Source organism: Rana temporaria, chromosome 6, assembly GCF_905171775.1.
Source record: "Rana temporaria chromosome 6, aRanTem1.1, whole genome shotgun sequence".
Classification (NCBI taxonomy): domain Eukaryota; kingdom Metazoa; phylum Chordata; class Amphibia; order Anura; family Ranidae; genus Rana; species Rana temporaria.
Window position 1 is genome coordinate 25,729,547 of NC_053494.1, and position 20,199 is coordinate 25,749,745.

General features: G+C 45.4%; 1 protein-coding gene across 1 annotated transcript in view; it reads right to left on the bottom strand.

Annotated features, from left to right (window-relative positions):
• PKD1 (polycystin 1, transient receptor potential channel interacting) overlaps nucleotides 1-20,199 on the bottom strand; it is a 191,341-nt gene that overhangs the window by 65,325 nt on the left and 105,817 nt on the right. Inside the window, exons 9-12 of the mRNA XM_040356488.1 lie at nucleotides 14,526-14,782; nucleotides 12,092-12,826; nucleotides 4,430-4,561; nucleotides 1,262-1,437 (exon numbers count right to left, since the gene is read on the bottom strand). Coding sequence (XP_040212422.1) covers nucleotides 1,262-1,437; nucleotides 4,430-4,561; nucleotides 12,092-12,826; nucleotides 14,526-14,782 — 1,300 coding nt within the window. The remainder of the gene's footprint in view (nucleotides 1-1,261; nucleotides 1,438-4,429; nucleotides 4,562-12,091; nucleotides 12,827-14,525; nucleotides 14,783-20,199) is intronic.

The window sequence follows — 20,199 nt, forward strand, 5'->3', positions numbered from 1 at the left end:
TCAATGCCGCTCGACATTCGGCCTGTGTGTACTAGGCTTTACCTGAGACCAGCTCTGTGCCCATATGTAGTGGTTCCCCTCACATACCAGTCTTACAGGCTTTGCTGAGGCAGCTTGAACCACTGGTTCCTGTTGTTGTCAATCAAAGCCAGTAAGGAGGGAGGGCAGGGCCAAGCTGTACTGTCTATGTCTATAGACGAAGGACAGCGGAGCCCAGAAGAGAGTCTGTTCAAGTGCCCCCATAGCATGTGGCTTGCTATGGGGGCACTTGCAGAAGAGGAGAATTTGGAAGCAAGAGCTGGGGATCGAAGAAGAGAAGGTAGGTTTGGGTCTGCTCTGTGCAATGCCATTGGTATGTATGAACCTATTTTTTTATTTTTATTTAGCATCTACAATTACGTTAATGTAAATAAAATTATCTTTCCTTTTCAATCTGCAGTCACTGTAATGTTGTAAAATTCAAGGCAATATGATAGTCGGGAGGTATTCTGTACATGGTTAGTGCACACAACGCCTCCAAAAAATGTCAGCTCCTGCTTGTGTATTTGGTGCACCAAGATACAAGTCCAATTTTAGATACCCCCTACAATATGAATTTCAGTTTTGAAATAAGCAAAAATATGTATATGTTAAAAGTGATGCAGAAACTGCAACTTTTCTCATTAGAATGCTGAGAGTGCATTATTTACTGTGTTTTTCTGCCTGGGTGGCTATGTTTCTACATGCAATGAGACCATGGAGAATGAACATAGCCATCCTCTAGATCAGGGGTCTCCAAACTGCGGCCCGAGGGCCGGATGTGGCCCTTTGCTAGCCTTCATCCGGCCCTTGGGGCAGTATTGCTTCCAATGATATGAGGCATTATTCCTCCCAATGGCACCAACAATGGGGCACTATCTCTTAGACTAATAGCAATGATGGAGCCCTATTCCTCCTCCCTACTGCCCACCAACACTGGGGCCATGTTTATTCTCACTGATGCTCGGCCCTGGGGCATTTTTATACCCGATTCGGCCCCCCTGAAGTCTGAAAGACCCTAAACTGGCCCTTTGCTTGAAAAGTATGGAGACCCCTGCTCTAGATCACAGCAGAAAGAAAAAAAGAGGCTTTGGACATTTGAAGGAGACTGAGAGCAAACAGAAGGGACTATTTTGCATTAAGAATACACACTTAAATAGATTATTTTTTTTAAACCAGTTTAGTGTCACTTTAAGTTTAAAAGGGAAATACATTTGTTAGAAGAAGGCCGAGCCATGCTCACCGAAATGCGACTTCCACTGCAGAGTCGATAAGTATGCTTGCGGAGAGCTGCAACGGAGCATCTTGGGTAACAATGCCTGGGATACTGGAGATCTTAAGGTCGCGCATTGGGTTCATCTTTTCTACAGTCACGTTGTAACTAACCGAAGCATTGCTAACATGGTTTGAAGCTGTCAACTGTGGGAAACAAACAAGTTTTAGGCTCGGTTCACACTCATGCGACCTAGGATCTGACTTGTGAGGCCCCAAGTTGGATGTCATGTGAAATTCAATGTTTCTCTATAAGAGTGGTCTTAACAGATACTACATAAGTCTGTCTGACTTCAGAAGAGGTTCCTGCACTACTTTGGTATGACTTTGATACGAGTGCAATGCCACAGAGTGTAAAAAGTTACATGAAAGTCAGATTCCAAAGTTGCAGTGAAAATCCCACTATTTGGAGTCGGACTACTGTGAACCGAGCCTTACATTGAGTTATAATGGATAAAATGTACACTTTGGGAAAACATAATTCTATGAATATACAGTGGATATAAAAAGTCTACTCACCCAGTTAAAATGTCAGGTTTCTTTGATGTAAAAAAATGAGACAAAGATAGATACATTTCAGGACTTTTTCCACCTTTGAATGTGACCTATAAACTGTTCAATTGAACAACAAACTGAAATCTTTTAGGTCAGGGGTGCCCAACCTTTTGAAGAGCGAGGGCCACTTAAGCGAATTGGTAAATGGTCGCGGGCCACAATGAGCGGAGCGGGAGCATGACAAGTCAGTGTCCACGGACACAGCCCACTTTACTCTATAGGCCCTCTGGTCCAATCCAATTCGCCCAGACGGATGGGGGCAGATACCTTTCTATTTTTTTAGGTAGGCGGATGTAAACAGACACAAGTCTGTTTACATCTGCTGCTCCATAGAGGGGAAACTTAAGTCCGATTGGGTCTGAACGATCATGTGAAAGGGGCCTAAGGCTGCTTTCACAATGATGCACTGTGATTGCCCCCAAACCGCGGTTACAACGCAGTGCACCTGTAGATTTTCTGCGGGTAAACTTCTATTATATCCTGCAGGTGTGGCACACTTTCTGAAAGTGCAACAAACCCGCAGGTAATAACAGAAGTCTATGGCTCAGTGCTTGTTTCCCCTAAAAGGAGCTTCATTCACAAAACTGCTGCTCTGGGGTGGCAGTTCGGCAACCCGTGATCTGGGCTTGCTAACCTGCCATCCCAGAGCAGGAGGCCGAGGGCCACATCAGAGGGCTCCGCGGGCCACATGTGGCCCCCGGGCCACTGGTTGGGCACCCCCTGTTTTAGGTGGAAGTAAAAATAAAACACTCATATAAATGTGGTTGCATAAGTGTGCACACCCTTAAACTAATACTTTGTTAGAGCACCTTTTGATTTTATTACAGCCCTCAGTCTATTTGGGTATGAGTCTATCAGCATGGCACATCTTGACTTGGCAATATTTGCCCACTCTTCTTTGCAAAAACACTCCAGATCTGTCAGATTGCAAAGAGGGCTGTGCACAGGAGATGCTCTCTTCAGATCACACCACAGATTTTCAATGGGATTCAGGTCTGGGCTCTGGCTGGGCCATTCCAAAACTTTAATCTTCTTCTGGTGAAGCCATTCCTTTGTTGATTTGGATGTATGCTTTGAGTCGTTGTCCTCTTCATGTTCAGCTTTCTAGCCGAAGCCTGAAGGTTTTTGTGCCAATATTGACTGGAATTTGGAACTGTTCATAATTCCCTCTACTTTGACTAAGGCCCCTGTTCCAGCTGAAGAAAAACAGCCCCAAAGCATGATACTGCCACCACCATGCTTCACGGTGGGTATGGTGTTCTTTTGGTGATGTGCAGTGTTGTTTTTGCGCCAAACATATCTTCTGGAATTATGGCCATAAGTTCAACCTTGGTTTCATCAGACCATAACACATTTTCCCACATGCTTTTGAGAGACTTCAGATGAGTTTTTGCAAAATTTAGCCAGGCTTGGATGTTTGTCTTCTTAAGAAAAGGCTTGAGTCATGCCACTCTACCCCATAGCCCGGACATATGAAGAATACGGGAGATTGTTGTCACATGTACCACACAGCCAGTACTTGCCAGATATTCCTGCAGCTCCTTAAATGTTGCTGTAGGCCTCTTGGACTCGTCTTTTCATAAATGTTGGAGGGATGTCCAGTTCAGGACACAGATTCTGAGGCTAATTGATAGCAGATAATGCACCAAGTTAGTTTAATTGCCACCTTAATCAGCCAAAGAACCTGTGTAATTAACATGTGTTTAAAGGGATAAGGTGGCAACCCTAGTGAGGACAGACACAATTGGAGTAATTGGTTGTTTGGATTATAAAAAAAAATAGGATGTGGATGTGAGTGGTTGTCCCTGGAGTTGGTAAATTGATCCCCATTTATAGCGACTAAGAAAATGTCAGGAAAGACCTATTAGAACAACTGAACTTTATTTGGGGTTAATCAGAGACACTTTAAATGATGGGAGGTGTGTACTGATTCCTGTTTAACATGAGTTTGAATGTGATTGCTTAATTCTGAACACAGCTACATCCCCAGTTATAAGACACTTATGCAACCACATTATTCTTTTCACAAGATTTCAGTTTGTTTTTAAATTGAGTTGTACAGTTTATAGGTCAAATTAAAGGTGAAAAAAGTTCTGAAATTATTTATCTTCGTCTCATTTTTTTTAAATCACAGAAACCTGACATTTTAACAGAGGTGTGTAGACTTTTTATATCAACTGTACTACTTTAGGCTCCATTCACATATGTGCGACTTGTCATGTGACTTTTGACACTAAAAATGCATGAAAAATTCATACCCCAAGTTTTTCAATGACAACAGTGCAAATATGTGCAACTTTAAAAAGGTTCCTGCACTACTTTGGTCTGACTTTATTTGTGACTTGAGAGCCATAGACTGCAATATAAACCCTCAAAAGTCACATGAAAGTCACACCTGAATGTTATACATGCGACAGTTGTGCAACAGTTTCCATTATAATTGGTCAAAGCCAAAGTAGCATCCAAGTCGCTCCCATCCAAAGTTGCATCAAAGTTTCACTCCGAAACAACAGCAAAAAGAGCAATGGACTCATCATATTTGGATGCCAAGACGTCCCAAGAAAAAAAAAATCTCAACACTTACTGTGAGCTTGTAAACAGCGGCAGACTGATAGATCACATTAAAGACGGTGTTGTAATATGTAAAAGATGAGCGGTCGTCCACAGTCCATTTAAAGATCACGTCTGATCCGGATTCCACAGAAGCAACATTATTCTACAAAGACAAAGGAGAATAATAAAGTACAATGTAATGGTGACAAGCAAAAATCGTAATAGAAAAAAAACGGGTGACATTTAGACAATCCACAGTAACAATCAAATGGACACTACATTTTCTTAAAGCGGAGCTAAACTTACCTTTCCTCCAACAGTCTTCGCCCCTGACCTTTTCATTGGCCGCTGCAGGATGACGGGATGACGTCACTCCTGCATATGCGTCAGTCATGCCGGCACACAGGGACCATGCCAGGGATGTAAGCTGAGCTGCCCATACATAGCTCATTTTACATGCCGGAACAGCCAGCAGGCAGGCAGGTAGGTGTACTTCATCTCAGAGGAGACGTTTCTTCTGCAACAAAGCATCTGCCTGTTTGCAGTTTGTGAAAGTGAAACTTTTGTTCCACTTTGAGTCTAGGTATGATTTTTATTGCATAGTTACCTTGACCAAGCTTGAACCAATGCAAATCTGCATACTCATACCTGACTGTTCCCTGTGGAAGCTGCAAATTACTGTAGTAGTTACTGCTAACAGTGATAGCAGCAATCTTCCAGGGCCTGTGCCAAACAACTGCTCTTCTGTACAGTAACCACAAGGGGCACTCACTTGGCACTGCCACCATTCACCAAAGTACACACTATAGATAGACCAGAGGTAGGCAACTCGAGGTGGAAATCTACCGGAACAACATGGGAGAAGTAAAAGATCACCGGGCACAGTGTCGCCTTCTCACACCTGATTTAAACCTCAAATTGCCTTACTACCGTGTCACAATCGCCTGCATTGCCCAGCAATCATGGGTTTAACCTGCCTGGCGGTCTTCCCGAGTCTGACTCGGCGTTAGATTTTCCTGCTGCGAGCGGAAACCCCGAGTCAGACTCGGGCTTGCCTCGCTAGATCCACAGGCACAAGTTACTTACCTTGTCCCTGGATCCAGCGATGCCACCGCGCTGTGTGAGCGAGTGGGACCTCGCTCGATTCACACAGTGCCTCCGTGTGACGCCGATCTCCGTTCCCTGCGACGTTACGACGCACGGGGACGGAGAACGGCGCCAAATTCAAAAAAGTAAACAAACACCTTACATACAGTATACTGTAATCTTATAGATTACAGTACTGTATGTAAAAAAAACACACCCCCGTTGTCCCTAGTGGTCTGTCCTGTGTCATGCATGTCATTTTATATAATAAAAACGTTTCTTTCTCCCTGCAAACTGTAGATTGTCCATAGCAACCAAAAGTGTCCCTTTATGTCAAAAATAGTTTTAGATCAGCTAAAAAACAGCGATAATAAATTATAATCACTTGCAGAATTGTGCGATAGCGATTTGTGGGGAAATTCGTCATAAAAAAAAAAAAATAATGACAGCAACAATTCTGCAACTGAAAAAATTTCAGTGATTTTAATTTGATTACATTATTGAATAATTTTTATTATAATTATATTATTATTTGTTATAATTATTTATAATTATTTATTATATTATAATTTATAATTTTGTTTTTAAAAAAATGTCATACCTGGGATGCCTATTAGAATCTTGTTTGGTCAGATTTAAGTGAGTTATTTCTAAAAATTACAGACCTACAATATAAAACGCCAAATTTCCTTGCAAATAATGGTACCGCTTTTAGCATGTTTTTTCTGACAGAATCATACCGCCAGGGAGGTTAAATCATCTGATCAGGAGGCAACATTTTGCCTCCTCACCACCTATTAAACACACTTGGATCGCTTTTCAAAGGAGCAGCAGTGCCTGCTGCATGTGTACATTAGCACTTACTTGCATTCGGCAGAAGCACATTTAAGGCTCATTCCCACAAAGGAGGGGGGTGGTAAAACCCTGCGGTTGAGTTGTGGTTTCACTGCCCCTAATCCCTCTCCCCTTTAGCTGCTGAGGCAGCACCCAAAGGTGTACACATGCCACAGCAGAAATTAAGCCCCCTGTTGCCTTTGATGGGTGTTACCGCCTGCCAATGACAACCCATTCAAGTATATGGGGCCACTCTGCAAGTGCCCCACAACAGCATGCTTCTGCGGGTTCCAGGGGTTTTAGAGCAGGTTGTAAGAAAGCAAGGGGATGGTGGTTCAGCTTTAGGTTTTGTGGTGAATTTTAGCCTCATCTATGACACTTGTATCTAGTCTATAGAGCAGTTTGGAATTGAAGGGTCTTTTAGCTCTAATCTGCATCTGTTCAACAAATATCTTAATGAGAAGATTGGCACTCACTTCAAACAAGCTGTTATCAGACTTTGGCAGGCTTTCACAAAGCTTCAGCCCTGCTTGAAGCTTGCTGGAAGCCTGCTAACAGCTTGCAGGGACAGGAAGCATTTCCTATTAAAGTTAAACTCCAGGCAACCATCTCTAAACACACAGACGAAATGCTTACAGTATATGAAAGCTGACAAAAAAATCCATATCTGTTCAATACAGTTCTCAGATCTCCGAAAGGAAGGCAGCACTATTATTAAGCATATTCCCCCCCCCCTCCCCCCATCACCACCACCACATGACAGTGTTCAGGTCTGGCCATTGTCCCCTCAGGTCCATGCATATTCTCCCCTCCCACCGCATGACGGTATTCAGGTCTGGCTATTGCCCCCTCAGGTCAATGCATATTCTCCCCTCCCACCATATGACAGTGTTCAGGCCTGGCCATTGTCCCCTCAGGTCCATGCATATTCTCCCCTCCCACCATATGACAGTGTTCAGGCCTGGCCATTGTCCCCTCAGGTCCATGCATATTCTCCCCTCCCACCGCATGACGGTATTCAGGTCTGGCTATTGCCCCCTCAGGTCAATGCATATTCTCCCCTCCCACCATATGACAGTGTTCAGGCCTGGCCATTGTCCCCTCAGACCCACGCATATTCTCCCCTCCCACCACATGACAGTGTTCAGGCCCGACCATTGTCCCCTCAGACCCACACATATTCTCCCCTCCAGCTCACACATATTCTCCCCTCCCACCACATGACGGTATTCAGGCCTGGCTATTGTCCCCTCAGACCCACACATATTCTCCCCTCCAGCTCACACATATTCTCCCCTCCCACCACATGACAGTGTTCAGGCCTGACCATTGTCCCCTCAGACCCACACATATTCTCCCCTCCAGCTCACACATATTCTCCCCTCCCACCACATGACAGTGTTCAGGCCCGACCATTGTCCCCTCAGACCCACACATATTCTCCCCTCCAGCTCACACATATTCTCCCCTCCCACCACATGACGGTATTCAGGCCCGACCATTGTCCCCTCAGACCCACACATATTCTCCCCTCCAGCTCACACATACAGTATTCTCCCCTCCCACCACATGACAGTGTTCAGGCCTGACCATTGTCCCCTCAGACCCACACATATTCTCCCCTCCAGCTCACACACATTCTCCCCTCCCACCACATGACGGTTCTCAGGCCTGACCATTGTCCCCTCAGGTCCATGCATATTCTCCCCTCCTACCGCATGACGATTTTCAGGTCTGGCTATTATCCTCCCCGGCTCACACAAATTCTCCCCTCCCACCACAAGAAAGTGTTCAGGCCAGGCCATTGTCCCCTCAGGCCCACACATATCCCCCCCCCCCACCACATGACAGTGTTCAGGCCTGACCATTGTCCCCTCAGGTCCATGCATATTCTCCCCTCCCAACACATGACTGTGTAAAGGCCTAGCAATTGTTCCCTTAGGCCCACACATATTCTCCCCTCCCACATCATCACAAAAATTAGGCCCACCATGTGACAGCGTTCAGTCCTGGCTATTTTTTTTACAGGCCCATGCATATTCTCATCTCCCACAATGTGACAGTGTTCAGGCCTGGCCATTGTCCCCTCAGGTCCACGCACATCCTTCCCTCCTACCACGTGACATTGTTCAGGTCTGGCCATTGTCCCCTCAGGTCCACGCACATCCTTCCCTCCTACCACGTGACATTGTTCAGGCCTGGCCATTGTCCCCTCAGGTCCACGCACATCCTTCCCTCCTACCACGTGACATTGTTCAGGTCTGGCCATTGTCCCCTCAGGCCCATGCGATGACAGTGTTCAGGCCTGGATATTGTCCTCGCAGGCCCATGCATATTTTAGTCCCCACCACATGACAGTGTTCAGGCCTGGCCACTGTCCCCTTAGACCCTCCCATATTCTCCCCTCCAATCATGCAACAGTGTTCTGGCCTGGCCACTGTCGCCTCAGGCCCATGTACATTCTCCCCTTCCACCACATGACAGTGTTTAGGCCTGGTAATTGTCCCCTCAGGTCCATGCATAATATCTTCTTCCACCATGTGGCAGTGTTCAAGCCTGGCCATTGTCCCCTCAGGCTCACACATATTCTCCCCTCCCACCAAATGACAGTGTTCAGGCCTGGCCATTGTCCCCTCAGGCCCATGCATATTCTCCCCTCCCAACACATGACAGTGTTCAGGCCTGGCCACATATTATCCTCTCCCACTATGTGACAATGTTCAGGCTAGGGATCGACCGATTCTTGGGACGGCCGGTTATTGCGGGCCAGTATCAGCATTTTTCAAAAAATCGGTATTGGTCAGAAAATAGACCGATATAACCGATATTGGTCTCCGCGGGCCGCGGCCATCTTTTTGGGGCCCAGAAGCTTGCAGACCCAATGCGCAGGGGCATGTGGCAAACACACACGACATTATTCGCATCCGCGCTCTGGGCCTAACGTTCTGAGTCTGACAGGCCTCCCTCGCCTCGACACTCGGATGGACACGCCAGCCGGCCAGCCACCCACAGTAAGTTGCCAGGCCACTGAAGCCAGCCAGCAAGCCAGCAGCCACCCACCCACAGCAAGGTGCCAGACCAGCCAGCAGCCACCCACAGCAAGGAGCCAGACCAGCCATCCACAGCAGGGTGCCAGCCAACAAGCCACCCACAGCAGGGTGCCAGCATGTGTGAAGAACGAGCCCTTAATGTTTAATCTTAATAAACATTAACATGTTCAGTTTATACCAGATTTGTGCATTTTTTTTTTGTAAAGTTTTAATGTACAAAATATCGGCACATAATATCGGCTATCGTCAGGGGGGCGGGGATGAAATATCGGTATTGTATCGGCACCAAAAAAACAATATCGGTCGATCCCTAGACCAGGCCTGGCCATTGTCCCTTCAGGCCCTTGAACATTCTCCCCTCCCAACACATAACAGTGTTTAGGCTTGGTCACTGTACACACATATTCTCCCTTCTCATCTTGCGACATGCATTCTGAGAAACGGTGAAAAATATTTTCCATACCTGGAAAAACTGGGTGTTCCTGAGTGGAGCATTGGGAAAGCACAGAAAACATTAGTACTGGCCGGGGAAGTAGTCCTGTAGTCCACAGAGAGAGCTAGGAACAATTCTAAGTGTGCAGAAGAGGCAAATAGAGCGCAGGAAGTTTCCAGCTCACTGCATTTTAGGCAGGATCGACCAGTAATTGTGCACATTACAGATATAACAAAACATGATACATTTAACACACCAAAACCGACCTAATAAGAGAAGGTTATTGTTGAAGTTTACATACACTTTAAAATGTTCAGACTGGATTTGCAGGGAACACTGGACCCTTCACCATTGTCCCTGCCACAGTCTTCCCTACAGTCTAATGTCCTTATAAAGTAAAGCTGGCCATACTCCAGTTGAAGTTTATTTAAAGCGAAGTTCCACCCACTTTTGAGAGGTGGTCTTAAAAACGAAAGACCACCCCTCGTTTTGGGATACTGAATTATCCCCCTCCCCCCCCCCCCCCCATAATACTTTACTTTTGAAGTACAAGTGTACTTCGGATCCAGGAGGTCACATCCTTCTCTACACATAGGAAACTTAGCAGCAGCGACAGCCATTGGCTCTTTTGCTGTCAATCAAATCCTCTAAAGCAGACAGCGGGAGTGCAGGGCTGAGCCACACTGTGTGTGTTAATAGATGCACATAGCCCATATCAGTAATGAGCTCAGCACTTGGAGAGAAGGAGGAGCCAAGACTGCCATTGGAGGACCCCAGAAAAGGAGGATTAGGGCTGCTCTGTGCAAAACCATTGCACAGAGCAGGTAAGCATGACATGTTTTTTATTTTAGAAAAAAATAATGAACCTTTACAATCACTTTAACACATCATAAACAATGGAAATCAAGTCATGAAGGGATCTCCTGTACGCACTGGTCTAACTCGTACCAGATCACGATACAGTGTTCCTTTCTGCACCATTTCAAGACAAAACAACTTTGTCCGCTCTGGCCTGACATCCCACCACATGCACACTATGGTCTGGGAGCCAAATAAGCGTTCTGTATGTTTACACTGGTTTATAGGCCTTGCATTAGGTTTGTTTTTTGTAGGTTGTCATGCTTCATTTTTAACAAAAATCTGACATGTTCACTTCTGGCATAATCCACGCTAACTGCCGTTGCATCCTGACATAAGGGCGCCACATGGAGCAAGCATGATGGGAAACCGGATAGGAGGAGAGAGAGGGAAAAATTGCACAGTCGACTTGGCAGTGAGTCACTGGCTGCGGTTTCTGCATCATCTATCTTTAGGCATGCTGTGATTACGTCAGTTAATTATATAAGATAATAGCCTGCAGCACTGGAAAATTAGGCAGTATGGCACCCGTAGCAAACCCTTTCACTCCAAAACTTTCTGACATTTATTAGCTAGAAATGTGATTAGTTACAAAGCATTGTCATTGGTGTGTGTGTTCCTTAAGGGGACATGGTCACTTTGCCTACCAAGGGAAAAATTAACCTCAACCAACCCACTTATACCTTGCCAGCCGTAGTCCCTAGCTAGTTGCCCGATTGTTATGATGACCCTTTCGCTTTAATGCTCTCTTTGTCACAGCTCTTGAACAAGTATGCAGTTAGAAAAAGCTGAAATAAAAGGTCAGAAGTACATATCTGCAGACAGTAACAACCTCTCTTTATTACAGCCCCTCCTTTTACAGCTCTAGCTACATTTTCAATGAGAGGGAGAGTGCATTTAAGCAGATAACTAGTGCTGTGCCCTCTCTTTAGCTATCCCATATGACTCTCAGAATCCTTTGTCAGGTATTCTGAGTGGACAGCACCAGCAACAAAGCATAACTTTTATGCATACAACCAGGTGTGTCCCCAAGACCAGCAAAAATGTAAATAAAGAGGGGGTTTGCAGCACAGGAAGCATTATTTACTGTTCATTTATGTTCAACAATAATCCTGCAATGTTTCAGACATGCATTCCCTTCATAGCTAATCATAAAATAGAATGCAAGACATGAGAACAGGAGATGCAAAGTAGCAACATAATGCCTGCTCCATTATACTGTTACTTTGTATAATTTGTAATTTTCTGGATAAAATTATCTGTGCACATTAAGGTTACAAACACACAAAAAAAAAAAAAAAAAAAAAAAAAAAAAAAAGACGGCTTTAATGTGCTCTACAAGCTCTCAAAGGTTAAAGATTGGTTCAGACACATTTTTTCCTGTAGATCTGTAATTTATGCATGGCAATTATGTGATATAAAGTAAACTTACCACTCGGGTGTTGAGCAGCACTCTGGCTTGAGGGTAAGGGCTTGCGCTCAGTCCTCTGATTGGGTCCTCCATCTTCACTAAAAACGATATATTTTGGGAGCTTATCTCGTTTTGCACAGTTATTGAAACTTCCACAACCCCTCTCCCCAGCCCGAGCAGATTGACCTCAGAGTATGAAATGTCTCCTTTATCTGTCGAACATTCCGTGGATACAGCAAAAAAATTTAGAGGACACGTCCGACTGAAGCTCCATGTCTGGTTGTTGCCAGTCCAAAATGAGGTGACATCGGAGCCTGAGAGAATCTTGAGAATCACAACGGGATTGTCACTGGGAATGTAGTAGATTTCGTCTTGTGGTGTTGGATAGATGACACTCAGACCAGAAACCGGTGACACCACACTAAAGCTGTAAGACTGCGTAGCTTCGTACAACTGGTTGGTAAAGTTTGCCGTGACTGTATATTTTCCAGGAGGCCACAGACCAGGGTTTGGTTGATCGCTGAAAATCAAGGCAAGCTCTTTGGTGGTGCCAATGACTCTTAATGAGCATGATGTGTTGTTGATAAGTGCTTCTCCAACGAGGTGCCCAGGAATGCAGGTAACCCAATCTGACTGGTGGAATGTATAGTATGATCTAGAGGAGTGGCAGTGTAGAAACGTTTTGTTGGGGGCATCATGTTGTAGAACAATAAGGTCATTTGGGAGCATTGGAACACTTACATCTTCAAACGTTGCCTAAAAAATAAAGAGTGAAAGTTTACAGATAAGTACAAGCATGAACATCAAGACAGCTGCATTGTAAAGTGAAGAGCCTCTTAAAAAGGTACCATATGTATATTTCTGGTTCAAATTCTCCCTGTAGGTGGTACATGGAAGACCTAAGGATGTATGGGCTGGAAAGTCATGCATGACAACTTGTAAGTGCTCTATGGTTAGCTAGAAGGTAGCCACCGATATGGGCTCCAGGGCCATCTTGAACAGCAACATATAATAAATAGAGACTAGCTTTCTCAGAAGCTGGAGTACTGGATCAAAGAAGGCAGAAAGAAGCTTGGTAGGTGATACGCATACCTAACCACAGCCAAATTGTTTATTTTCCTTTGGATAAAGCAAAGAAGATTTTTTGCCTTATTTTCTTTCAGGTCATAAAGTGATGTTCAATCTCTCCAAGGGGGACAAAAACAGAACCAAAAACAAATTTTTAGTAGAGTGGGGAAGATTAGAACTTTTGATAATGTATAAATTGCTGTCTGTGCCTTCCTGTCCCAGTCAAAACCACTTCTTCCATTTCTTGTACAGGTGTCACAGGGACAGGAAGTGAAGACAATTCTCCCCAATGGCACACACCAAAATAAACCAACAGACATTTTTAACTCTAGCTAACTCTATCCAAAACTAACAAAATGGCTGGAAAATGGCAGTTGCTTGGCGGGTATGCTGATTCAGTGAAATCATTACTCTAAAGCTGGCCATACACGAGTAGAATTTTGTTTAAAGGGTTTAATTTCAAATAAAATTCATTACATTTTCTAATGTTCAGTAAGATCAAATTGGTGCTGTTGACCGCTGTGGTGTGAAAATCGAAGGAACAGAATAGAAAACTTTTCTCAAATACTTGACTTGCTAACAGGTAATGTGGTCTTCGTTCAAGAAAGTTCATTCACTCCAATATTGAATGCTACAAAAAATAAAAAAAATGTTGAAGTACCTCAAAACGACATTCATCAACTCATCAAATGACTGACGAGAATCGAGAATTTTTGTATAAATATTCGTACAAACATTTATTCAGAAATCTAGAAGTGAATGGTCAGCCTAGAGACTCTGGACTAACTATGCAAATCAAGTGCTGTGACTTAAAGAAAGTACTGAAGTCAGACATAGGCAGCTGAAAAAAAAAAACTGTGGCAACCCCCATATTTTTTACCGACCAGGCTTCCTAAAAAAAAATTCTTTAAAGCGGAGGTCCACATAAAAGGTGAACCTCCACTTTTCGGCACCCTCCCCCCTCCGGTGTCACATTTGGCACCTTTCGGGGGGTACAGATACTTGTATAATACAGGTATTTGCACCCACTTTTGGGAATAGTCACGCCCATTCCCCCCCTCCGCTGTTTTCTGGGAAACACACAGGTCCCAGAACACATCGGGGACCAGTGAGGACGTGATGCGCTACTCGCACATGCACATTAAGGAACCGGGCAGTGAAGCCGCAACGCTTCACTTCCTGATTCCCTCACCAAGGATGGCGGTGGGGGCAGCAGAGAGACAAGCGATTGCTCGGCTTACGGCTGCCGACATCGCGGACACCATGGACAGGTAAGTGTCCATTTATTAAACGTCAGCAGCTGCAGTATTTGTAGCTGCTGGTTTTTGATTTTTTTTTTTTTAAGGTGGACCTCCGCTTTAAATAGGAAAAAAAGACATAAGCTTACCAAATACTGTGTGGCATTTCCAGCAGGGATTGTGAAGAGATATTCCTTTAATAAGGTGAAGTTTGGAAGGCTTCTGTTGGACTGGGCCATTGATGAAAAGGTGGCATCTTTAGATTCGCTGGCTGGGAAATGGCCACTCTCCACTGGAATACTACTGTTGGTGTAATTGCAGGAATCCAGGTCTTCCTCGCAGTCGGGGAGAGTCTCATTTATTGGTTTGCTGCTTGGTGGGGAGCTTGTACTTTGAACTGGACAGTCTGACCAAAGAAAAAACATTAGTGAACCACAGAGGTCAGAGGGGACAATCAAAAAATAAATAAACATATTTACATCCCATAGAAAATGGAAAGCAAAATAACCTTAAGAATAAGTTAAAGTCCAATTTTATTTAAAGAGGTTCTAATTGGGCAAAGTGACTGATTTGTTGAAAAGGTCATCCCCACACACCTTCGCTTGGCCCCCTACCTGCTCTCTTCCTCCGTTAGTGCCATGGATCAAATCCCAGTGTAAGCTCTGTAAGGTTCAGGTCCGCCTGACAGTTTTTTAGGCAGACCTGAACCGGCGGTCCGTGCTCCTCTATAGAGCCACGGATGTCAGCGGTGACATGCCCGCTGACATCCGACCCGCTCTAAACCGCCAAAGTGCGACGGAGGAAAACCTTACTTTTTCTTCCGTCTGGGGGATCGGATCGGGTGACAACGGACTCTACAGTCCGTCGTTATCCGATCCCCCATAGGGGAGAGCGGCGCTCTTGCAGGTCGATCCCTGCATAGTGTGCAGAGACCGACCCGTCATCTGCCTGCTCAGCGGGGCTCGACGGAGCGATCCCCGCTGAGCAAAGCAGAGCCCGCACATGGATCCGACCCATGTGAAAGGGCCCTAAGGCTTAGTGATTTGACACTTTGGTATCCGGGGAGTAAAGAGAGAAGTTCACATGCTCCCTTTTATGTTATGCAGTTATACATTTTATGAGAGAGGATGAGGTGTTCTGTGGTTCCACAGAGGAGAACTAGGCAGGGCTGACAACACTGCTTGGAATCTCAGCGCAGCAGAAGCAGCGTTGTCAACTCAAACAAGAATTCAGGAACTCATTGGATTAATGGGAGGACCACCATGTGTTTTTCTGTACAGATTTTTTTTAAAGTCAACACATGAGGAATGTGTGAAGCACAAGAATGTACTGTAATAAGGAAAGTGCTAATATTTATGCAATTCCTCCAATTGATTCTTCCTCTCCCCTCATCAAGTCACCTCTTGTCTACGCCTCTACCCACCTACAAGAATCATCCCATGTCTCCATATTCCTACCTGCCCCCTGGTTCCACCCCTTTTAGAGAATACAAACCTAAGTATTATTTTGTGGTGCCAAAAAAATTGTACAGAACTTGATAATGATAACAAGGAAGGTAGTAAAATCCCCTGCAGCCAGCAACTCCCTAGCAACAATAGACCCCACAGCAAAAACAGATCCCCCAGCAGTCAGACAGAATCAATAGACCCTCGAGCAACAATAGACACCCCTCCAGCAACAATTAATGCCCCTCTCCCATAAACACTACATCCCCCTTCCCCAACTGACAATAGTCCCCCAACAGCCAGCAACAATGCACCTCTTGCTAGTACATACATTCAGTGCTGGGGGCGCTGGAACTACGTGCGGCCGTGTTCCCATTGAAAATGAGCCCTGGTTGCAGCATCTGCAGCAACACATGGAAGCAAGTGTGTGTATTTTCTATGGCCCGGATTCAGAAATCAGTTACGACGGCGTAACTCCAGATATGCCGTCGTAACTCTGAGTGTGGGCCGTCGCATCTCGGCGTCTGATTCATGGAATCAGATACGCCTCAATGTTGCCTAGATACAAGCGGCGTAAGTCTCCTACGCCGTCGTATCTTAGGGTGCAATATTTACGCTGACCGATAGGGGCGCTTCCCTAGACTTCTGCGTCGAATATGCAAATTAGGTAGATACGCCGATTCAGAAACGTATGTCCGCCGGCGCATTCTTTTACGTAAGGCTTTTTACGGCGTAAAGTTACCCCTCATAAAGCAGGGGTAAGTCATGTTAGGTATGGACGTCGGAAACGAACGAACAGCGTCGTGTTTTACGTCGTTTGCGTAAGTCGTTCGCGAATAGGGCCGTACGTAAGTTACGTTCACGTCAAAAGCATTGACAGTTTGCGGCGTAATTTGGAGCATGCGCACTTGGAAACGTTCACGGACGGCGCATGCGCCGTTAGTAAGAAACGTCAATTACGTGGGGTCACAAGTAATTTAAATAAAACACGCCCACATCATCCCTATTTGAATTAGGCGGGCTTACGCCGACACATTTACACTACGCCGCCGTAACTTAGGGCGCAAGTTCTTTGTGAATACGGAACTTGCGCCCTAAGTTACGGCGGCGTAATGTATCTGAGATACGAAAATTTTTCTGAATCCGGGCCTATATTTTTAGAGATCCCGTCACTGGCTAAATGTTGGCAGCACCGGTGTGACATGGCCTCCACTGCACACAATTCTATTCTTTGTATAGTGATATTAAATAGTTGATGGAATGCTTTATATACACCGACATGGTCCGAATCGCCATACTGCCTCCTCACTTAGAAAGTCCCAGTTATTTCCCTGCAGCGTTTAAAAAAAATTCAAATAATTAACTCAATTCCAAACACAGGGAAATATTTAGATGTTTTTACGCCGTCTCCACGGCAACCGCATACCTTGGACGACATTTTCCCAATCTCTACCAAGTCTGTGTCGGGGTAAGGCCGCTCGTATGTAGGCTTTATCTTAAATATTCAACCAGTATCTGAGCCAGCAGGTTTATCTCCCGCCCATCTGACGCAGGTGCAGAAGTGGAAAAAGACAATTTTTTTACTGGAAAATGACGGCGGTGTGAAAAGGAAAATGTACGGCTGGTCTATACAGGATGAGATCACCTCTGTCTGCATATGGAGCAACTCTCTGAATTTCAGGATTGACCTCTGCAATATCTGGAACCTTTGTAGACCAGACAACAGAAATCTCTATGGAACTGGAGGAATGGGAAGGTGTCACTGTAGATTGTAGAAGGTTGTTTTTTTGAAAAGAACAATTGCTAAGAGAGAAAAAAAATAAATTACAGTCTTTGTTTTTTTTCTTTAAAGGCCAAAAAAGTCGTCCAAGGGTTTGTTCATGCAATGTTAATTGAGCTTTGTGAATATATTGGCCCGGATTCACGTAGCACTTACGCCGACATATCTCGAGATACGCCGCGTAAGTGTAAATGTGCGCCGTGCCCACAGAACTAGATACGCCTGATAATAGGCTTCCTACGACCGATGTAACTTTCCTACGCCGTCGTATCGTAGGCGCATATTTACGCTGGCGGCAAGAGGCGCTCCCATTGATTTACGATTCGAATATGAAAATGAGTGAGATACGCCAATTCACGAACGTACTTGCGCCCGGCGCATTAAAGCGGGGGTTCACCCTTAGAGGGCACTTTTCCCCCTTAGATTCCTGCTCGTTATTACTAGGGGAATCGGCTATTTATTTTAAAATATGTGCAGTACTTACCCGTTTACGAGACGCATCCTCTCCGTCGCTTCCGGGTATGGGCTTCGGGAATGGGCGTTCCTTCTTGATTGACAGGTTTCCGAGAGGCTTCCGACGGTCGCATCCATCGCGTCACGATTTTCCGAAAGAAGCCGAACGTCGGTGCGCAGGCGCAGTATAGAGCCGCACCGACGTTCGGCTTCTTTCGGCTACGAGTGACGCGATGGATGCGACCGTCGGAAGCCTCTCGGAAGGCTGTCACTCAAGAAGGAACGCCCGCTCCCGAAGACCCATACCCGGAAGCGACGGAAGAAGATGCAGCTCGAAAACGGGTAAGTACTGCACATATTTTAATATAAATAGCCGATTCCCCTAGACCGAACGAGCAGGAAGCTAAGGGGAGATTTTTTTTTTTTTTTTAAATGGGTGAACTCCCGCTTTAAGATACGCGGTTTACGTAAGGCCTACGTCCGGCGTATAGTTATTCCCCATCTATGAGACGCAAGTCATGCAAAGGTATGGACCAGGGAACAGCCGTCGTATTTTACGTCATTTACGTAGTAGTACGTGAATAGGGATGGGAGTAGGTTACGTTCACGTCGTAGGCAGTGATTCGACGTATCTTAGGGATTATTTCCGACGTGATTCCGCCGTTCGTTCGGCCCATCATTTGCATGGGGTCACGCTTCATTTAAATGGGTCACGCCCACTTCCACCTACTTTGAATTAGGCCGACTTACGCCTACGAATTTACGTTACGCCGGCGCAACGTTGGGAGCATTTGCTTTGCGAATACTGTGCTCGCCGCTCTGCGCTACGTCGGCGTAGCGTATATTCGATACGCTACGCCGGCATAACTATGCGCCGTTGTATGTGAATTCGGGCCATTGTATGTGCCCAGTTCACACCACACATTTGTTGATTTAAAACACAGCTCATTAGACACGGTGCGAATAAGCCCCGAGCCCCGGTTTACACTGATGCAGTGCAAATTCTCTGGGAATTCTGTTCAGATTCTGCACTGCATTCAAATCACACCCTGTTCATGCAAACCGCTGCGGGGGTGTATGTTAACGACACCCCGAAATCAGTTAGCAAGTATGATTTGCTGAATTGGATCGCATGGGTGTTCACACCCATCTGGGGCCAGTGTGGCCAAAAAAAGGGTCCTGCACATTTTTGGTTTGGATTTGCTGCAATTTGAGCCATACAGCATTCCTGTTCAGATTTGCATGCTGCTCCCGCACAGCATAGTGTCAACCGACACTGAAAGAAATATGTGGAATTTAACCGCTTCAATACTGGGCACTTTTACCCCGTTCCTGCCCAGGCCAAATTTTCAGCTTTCAGATTTTGAACAATTGTACAGGCGTCGGTTTCAGGTAAGTGACACATAATAGGCTACTATGCGATGCACATTATGCTTCACCTTTGCAGGTAAACAAAGAGGAAGTAAAACCCATCAGGGTTTACTTCCCTTTTAAAAGATGACGGCGTGCTTTATGTGTTACCTCCTGCAGTAATTAACAGCTGCCCCATACTTGGTAATACATTCCATGGGACAGAGGCAAAAAATAGGCAAAATAGGGAAGTGAAGGCAATATTGTAGAAAAAGGGACACTTCGCTAAACTTGACAAAACACATATAGGTAGATTCAGGTAGATTGTATTAAATTTAGGGCGGCGTAGCCTAGCCTGTTTAGGCTACACCGCCGTAAATTAGCTAGGCTAGTAGTGATTTTCAATCTACTTACCTGCTAATCTACGGCGGCGTAGCCTCAAACGAGCGGGCGCAAGGGCGCCTAATTCAAATTGGTTGGAGGGGGGCGTGTTGTATGGAAATGAGGCCTGACCTCACGTTTTTTTCTACTGCGCATGCGCCGGGCGCCTACATTTCCCACTGCGCATTGCGGCTAAGTACGCCGTACGGGCCTATTGATTTCGACGTGGACGTAAACGACGTAACTCCCGATTCGCGGACGACTTGCGCAAACGACAAAAAATTCGAACCTCGCGGCGGGAACGGCGGCCATACTTTAACATTGTTATTCCACTTCATAGGTGGAATAACTTTAGGCCGCCTAAGGCCTTACGGAAACTACGTAATTCGACTGTGGCGGGCTAGCGTACGTTCG